Source organism: Oncorhynchus clarkii, chromosome 31 (genome assembly GCF_045791955.1).
Source record: "Oncorhynchus clarkii lewisi isolate Uvic-CL-2024 chromosome 31, UVic_Ocla_1.0, whole genome shotgun sequence".
NCBI lineage: Eukaryota > Metazoa > Chordata > Actinopteri > Salmoniformes > Salmonidae > Oncorhynchus > Oncorhynchus clarkii.
In genome coordinates, this window is record NC_092177.1 from 18,213,222 (window position 1) to 18,220,618 (window position 7,397).

General features: G+C 44.4%; 1 protein-coding gene across 1 annotated transcript in view; it reads left to right on the top strand.

Annotated features, from left to right (window-relative positions):
• The window catches only part of LOC139391187 (sorbin and SH3 domain containing 2b), a 66,790-nt gene extending 63,184 nt beyond the window's left edge, over nucleotides 1-3,606 (top strand). Inside the window, exons 24-27 of the mRNA XM_071138777.1 lie at nucleotides 204-314; nucleotides 1,401-1,444; nucleotides 1,799-1,905; nucleotides 2,276-3,606. Of these exons, the coding sequence (XP_070994878.1) occupies nucleotides 204-314; nucleotides 1,401-1,444; nucleotides 1,799-1,905; nucleotides 2,276-2,337 (324 nt within the window). The 3' untranslated portion in view covers nucleotides 2,338-3,606. The remainder of the gene's footprint in view (nucleotides 1-203; nucleotides 315-1,400; nucleotides 1,445-1,798; nucleotides 1,906-2,275) is intronic.
• Nucleotides 3,607-7,397: the final 3,791 nt, after the last annotated feature.

The following is a 7,397-nucleotide window of genomic DNA, read 5'->3' on the forward strand; positions in this document are numbered from 1 at the left end:
ACAGTAAGATCGATATGTTCTGGTTTAATGCCAAATATCATTTTCTAGAAATAGTGTTTAACTTTGATGACAGGTTTGGTTGCCCAGTTTGTCCCTGTTAATCCCCTGGTATGTCCTTTTGTGTGAGTGTGTGCGTGATCAGAGTGGTAAAGTATGTTTGAGTACTCTTCTCTAATTGTAACTCCTGGTTGTGGTTCTTTCAGCCTGTAAATCGTGAGGTTGTTGTTGTGGGTAAGCCCCCTCGTAGCCCCGTGATGTCTCGGAGGTCCTGCGGCTCGCCCAGTAGAGCCCAGAGCTATTCCCCGTCTCATAGGGTAGGGCTGCTACCCACTATGCACCTTGTGTGACATCATCGTACGTTTGGGTTACTAGGAAACCAAGTCCTCTCTTTAGAGTGAATGTATCTCTTTTTTTCTGTCCATATCAACATATCTACCACATAATATACAACACTCTCACACATATGGTCTGTAGAAATACAACCTCCTAGATATGAAGAGATTAATATCTAGGAGACAACAGATATGTTAAGAATGGCCCACTGTAAGCAGAAGCATGCCAACCATGTCATCAAACACCGGAGGAATACCTTCAACTTGAATTCCTGACCGTCTGTCCAGTGTGCATTGCAGCTTGGCATTGTGTGGGAACAGGAATCCCCAGTTGTGTCTGATGATCTGACAATGGGTCCCTGTTTCCCTGTTGCAAAGTGTGTGTCCCAAAGAGCGCCCTATTCCCTATAGAATGCACTACTTAGGGAATAGGGAGCCATTTGGGATGTAACCTTAGTGTCTGGTTTTTGGAGTGTGCTCCCTTGACAGCATCGTCTGTGGTTTTACTGCATGCCTGACGACTGACGGTTTAATTCAGGAGAATGGAATGGACTCCCCCTTTGACCCATAATTGTCTTCCCAACCTGTTAGTGTGGAAGCAAAACAGTCCATGCTTGTGGACTTGCTGTTTGCTAGGATGGCTTGTGTTAGCCTGAGTGCCAGTCTCTTTGTGCTATCAGGCCAACTCATGGTTGGCAAGAGCACAAACTAATCTGGGACCAGTCTAGGCTTGTGTGCTGTGGAATAGGTTGATGTTAGGAATGAATGTTAGGATCTGAAATGCTTCGTTGCTCACTGTCTTCTATTCTGTCTCTGAGGGATGTTGAATAAATACTGTGTACCTCCCAGGAAGGCCTTAGTTCCCAAATCCCCTTCAACCAAGCAAAGTACAGTCAGCTCTTTGTCAGCATTGTGGTTCTATCATATTAATTAAAGCAAAGATGGTTTTGGCTCTGGCACATTGTTGCTACAGTGATGGACACTGATGGTGGTAAAACGGCAGAGGAAGACAGATAGAAACATGACATGCCTACTGTATAACACTGCATTTCTCTTCTCTCTACTCAGCGGCCATTGTTTACCCAAGATGCCCTGAATTGTGGTGGAGAGGCGTAAGTCTATCTTCTATTTCCACAACGATTTATTTCCCCAACTTTACTGTTAAAGCTATATAGAGCTTTAAAGCTTATTTGAAGTTAAGTCTCTGATTGAATGTGTCTAATTTGTATTATAAACTGGTTGGTTCGAGCCCTGAACGGCTGACGGCCGCGGTATATCAGACCGTATAACACGGGTATGACAAAACCATTTCTTTTTACATTTCTAATTACGTGGGTAACCAGTTTATAATAGCAAAAAAGCACCTCGGAATGTTGTGGTACAAGGGCTGTGTCCAGGCACTGTGTAAATGAATCTGATGATGTGACTGTATAATCCTCACTGATGACAGTTATTATGGTCTGTAGGTTCCAGGTCCTGTATAACTATGCTCCACGTAATGAGGATGAGTTGGAGCTCAAGGAAGGGGACATTGTTGATGTGATGGAGAGGTGTGACGACGGCTGGTTTGTAGGTAGGTCCGACGTTGTATTTATTTGCTCTATTAATATCCAAAAGATATAGACATTAATTATACAATAATTCCTGGGTAGGGGCTCTGCATGGCCATTGCCCACCCCTGTTCAGCCAATCATTCAGAGCATTTAAAAGTTGTACTACTTAGCTGCTGCCAACAGATGGCATCCCTCTCCTTGAATTGAGTCATTAAACCAATCAGTGCTCTGTGGAAGTTGTCCGTTATTTAGATGTGACAATAGTCACATATCCTCAGCCATTGTTCCATAAAGAAAAACATAATGCACTACTCCACTGAAAATGCTTGTAACAAAATATATCGTTGAGATATTTCCTTTAATACCGCTATATGTTTGTTATTTTTCAAGGCACTTCCAGAAGAAGCACGTTTTTTGGAACCTTTCCTGGAAACTACGTGAAGCGGCTATAACCTTGTTCTCATGATGTCCAGCAAAACTGCAGTGGTTGTAAAACTCAGTGGGTGAATAACCAATATATTCAGACTGCACAGAAACGTTACATTCATCTATGACTAGTTATTTTCATTAAAAAAAAAACTTTTCCAGGATTGACAATGCATTTACTAATTTGATGAATAGGAGAAGATATGATCCCAGTGGCCTTGAAGGAATATATTTCATGTTTGATTTAAGGGTATTCTACTCTACTAACTGTGAGGATGTCTCAGTGTATACAGTGAATGCAACAAATAAGGTTGAAAGCAGATTTGGTCATAAACAAATATGAGTTATTTGTGCGTAATGAGAGTTATTTACAGTGAAGGGATGCCTTATAGACTAATGGGTTTCACAATAATGAAGTAACCAAGTGCCCTATTTACCATGTATTTATTTATACATAAATATATATTTTTCTTGTTCTGGAAGTACTCTATAATTGATTATGCTAATTGACTTTAGGAGAGTGTGTTATTAACCTTTTTGGAGAGGGGTTGTCCTCTTGCTTCATACCGTTAAAGTGCAGGGGACCTGAACTTGGATCTGTACAGGCAGGCAGAAAGAGATGACAGTGTTGTTGTGTTAGTTTTATACAGGCAATTAGAGTTCCTCCTCAATGCATCCGTTAGCACATGGCTTTGGACAGACACATAGTTAATGTATTCGGGCAGTTACCTCTGACTGAAGCTAATGTCTATTGACTTGTCCGGTTTTGTTTTTCTCTCCTGACATTCCTATAAGTATTAATAAAAGGAAAGAGAAGACTGTTATGTAATTGGACAATATATATTTTTTAAAAGCAATGTCTTCTTTTTACAACTTGGGTAGAGTGATCTTTTATTTAAGATTGTTCTTTAATATATGATCATTTTACAATGTTCTTCTTATTGCGAACTGTCAAATTATTTGAAATGATTTAAATATCTTAGGGACAACTCACCTGCCACAAATCCTGTATAAAAGTGTTAAACATATTTGATGTCATTTAATTTACTGTCTGTATGCATTCAGCTCCAAATCAGCGTTTGATTTATGCAATAACCATTCTCCCAAATACCTGCCTTTCTGTTCTAGAACACAGAGCAACAAAATTACAGAAGGATTCGAAGTGATGATGTTGTTGATGATGACATGTAATAAAGTCATCATGTAACTTTGTGTTCACTACTGCCTAAACACACCATACCGTATAGTCTGTCCTGTACAGTGTATGTCCCTGTGATTAAAAAACATCCACTGCCTCCATCAGTCATCAGCATGTATTTCCATTTCTTGCATTATTTCAGCAATAGCAGGTATGCCGGAGAGGTGCATAACAGGTTCAATAGCAGGTATGCCAGAGAGGTGCATAACAGGTATGCTGGAGAGGTGCATAACAGGTATGCTGGAGAGGTGCATAACAGGTATGCTGGAGAGGTGCATAACAGGTATGCTGGAGAGGTGCATAACAGGTATGCTGGAGAGGTGCATAACAGGTATGCTGGAGAGGTGCATAACAGGTATGCTGGAGAGGTGCATAACAGGTATGCCGGAGAGGTGCATAACTTTGCAAACTAGCATTTGATCAACATGTGAAGTCATTGTCTAAGGAAAACCTCTAGCAATATCAGCAAAAAGGAGATAAAAATGAAATGTAATTGTATATAATCAGTACATCAGAAAGTCAGTAGGAAGTATGTACTGTAAGTATATACAAACACAGTGAACTATTGATATGGTGATCAAGGATCTACATCAAGGAGGTGTGAGGAATTTGGACATGGCGTCAACTAGCTCTGGTCCAGAGCGTTAGTGCGACTTGCTAAGACTGGGCCTTGAATGCTCAGCGTTAGCAAACCACTCAACACCATGTCTGCTATACAGTCACCACCCTTCCAATACCTGGAGACCCCCTTCTCCCCACGGGACACAGGATGAGGTGTGGAGGCACATTCACCCTCAATGACAATATGTCTGTTTTTTCTTTCTGTAATATTGTTTATCCAATCAATTCTGCCTGAATGTTTCCCTTCCTTTGTGCTCATTGTCTGAGGATTTTATTTATCTGTATTATTCTTTAATAATAGTCCTGCAATCAGCCCAATATTACCATGGTAATAACATTACCACTGACACAGTTACAGTGTGCAATGTGAAAAAGGTCCGCCACAGTTCTCCATTACAGTTCTGGTATTGTGAAAATAGCCTGGTTATTTCAGCTCCCAAACGATTGTCTGTTTAAATAAATGTGAAACCAGGCTTCATCCTGTAACCTACTGCAGTAGCTGCTGGCCTGATCCTCCCAGCCTGCCTACTATATCAACAGCTGGTAGCTGCTGGCCTGATCCTCCCAGCTGGCTACTATATCAACAGACGGTAGCTGCTGGCCTGATCCCCCCCAGCCTGGCTACTATATCAACAGCTGGTAGCTGCTGGCCTGATCCTCCCAGCCTGCCTACTATATCCTCAGCTGGTAGCTGCTGGCCTGATCCCCCCAGCCTGGCTACTATATCAACAGCTGGTATCTGCTGGCTCGATCCTCACAGCCTGCCTACTATATAAACAGCCGGTAGCTGCTGGCCCGATCCTCCCAGCCTGCCTACTATATAAACAGCCGGTAGCTGCTGGCCCGATCCTCACAGCCTGCCTACTATATAAACAGCCGGTAGCTGCTGGCCCGATCCTCCAAGCCTGCCTACTATATAAACAGCCGGTAGCTGCTGGCCCGATCCTCACAGCCTGCCTACTATATATACAGCCGGTAGCTGCTGGCCCGATCCTCCCAGCCTGCCTACTATGTAAACTGCCGCCATTGCTGGCCTGATCCTCCCAGCCTGCCTACTATATCAACAGCCGGTAGCTGCTGGCCCGATCCTCCCAGCCTGCCTACTATATAAACAGCCGGTAGCTGCTGGCCCGATTCTCACAGCCTGCCTACTATATAAACAGCCGGTAGCTGCTGGCCCGATCCTCACAGCCTGCCTACTATGTAAACTGCCGTCAGTTGCTGGCCCGATCCTCCCAGCCTGCCTACTATATAAACAGCCGGTAGCTGCTGGCCCAATCCTCCCAGCCTGCCTACTATATAAACAGCCGGTAGCTGCTGGCCCGATTCTCACAGCCTGTCTACTATATAAACAGCCGGTAGCTGCTGGCCCGATCCTGTCACAGCCGGTAGCTGCTGGCCCGATCCTCACAGCCTGCCTACTATGTAAACTGCCTTCAGTTGCTGGCCCGATCCTCACAGCCTGCCTACTATATAAACTGCCGGCAGTTGCTGGCCCGATCCTCACAGCCTGCCTACTATATAAACCGCCGCTGGCCTGATCCTCACAGACTGCCTACTATATAAACAGCCGCTGGCCTGATCCTCCCAGCCTGCCTACTATATAAACAGCCATGACAAATAGAAGGCTCTGACCACACCGTGTCCTCAAGTTTTCCCTGGCGCCTCCATGGCAACTACAAAAATAAAGCCCCTGGTTCAGCCAGCATTCAGGCCAGGGCAGTCCAAGGTTTCTATAATTACAATCCTGGACCTAGGGGCAGACAGGCTGCTGTGTTTTCTTTCAGAATGAAGGAATCAGAAGTATTCCCCTGGTGCTGTTCTAAAACAAAGCCAGGGGAGACCTCCTAAGCCTTTTTAATTGTGCTCCCTTATTTATCGGGTGATTTATAAATCCCCAGACAAATCCTCCCAGCTGGTCTCTAGTCAGCGGTGCTGTGCTCTATTAGAGGTTGTGCTTTCAGACTTGCTCTCCTTTCGAAGATAACATAATGACTTTCAAAGAAAGCACTTTATCTCAGAAAGCTATTGACAGTTGTGTGAATGCATCAGAGGTGTGGTCATACCTAGAAGGAGTGATGAGAGTAAGACTAAAGAATAAAGAGAGAACATAACAGTGAGAAACATACTTTTCTGGTTGGCCAACAGGCCTTTTGAGCTTGGTAAGGATAGGGCTCTGCGGGTTTCCTCCAGGGCTATAAAAAGAGACTATAAAAAACTGACCCTAACCTTAACCTTGACCTTAACCCTGACCCTAACCCTAACTCTAACCTAATTTTAACAAATTCTGAAATGTAATATCAGTTTGCAGGTCAGGAGTGTTCATATAGCCTTTTTCTTGTGCAATGAAGGCCTGCTCAATCTCAGGCGCTCAACCAAGCTTTAAGTCCCCACCAAATAAGGGGGCAAGTTGTCAAAGCATGCAGGCCAAGTAAAACAGGTGATTTCTGACAGATTGCTTTGGCTCTCTAATGAGACAAGCACAGACTGCACTCAAACTGTAAATGGACTGTTGGACAGAGTGAATAGTCAGCCTTCTCCATCTGCACAGAAGAACATCTGCTTAAAGCAAGGCCCAGGCAGGCACTCATGGGCCCTGTTGATACCTGGTTCTATCATGCAGCCTATGTCCTAATCTTGTCCACATTCTGATTGTGCTCACATTTTTAGACAAGCGTAGATCATTAAAAGACACATTGTGATCTGATTGTGATCAGATCTTATAAGTGTGAACAGACAAGACCAGGTAAAGATCAGGACATGATCAACCCCGTCTCCTTCCCATGCAGCGCGTGTCTTGGCAGACAGGTGTTGTGGTACAACTTTTATCAGCTCCAGAGCCGGGTCTTTCTGTCAGCCACTCGAGTCTGGATGCCTGTGTCATCTATGTAATATTTGCCTGCGTCTCTATTTGGGCACTGGTTTGGCCTGCTGACTGATGAGGGTGGGTCATCACACAGGAGTTGTTGAGCCCAACCAACAAGGAACAGAGAGAAAGGGGGGAATAGAGTGAGAGAGAGATAAACAGAGTGAGAGTAACTGACAGGGTAGGTTCTAGCACTCTGCCTCAGAGGTCCTCAGACAGCCGGATGACTTCACTCTGAGGGCGGGGCATCCTCCTAACATGCCCAGCGGCCTGTTATAAAGGCTCCTGGCCAGAGAGAGGCTGCCAATCAGCTCTGGAAGAGCAGTGTGTGTGTGTGTGAGAGAGAGAGAGAGAGAGAGAGAGAGAGAGAGAGAGAGAGAGAGAGAGAGAGAGAGAGAGAG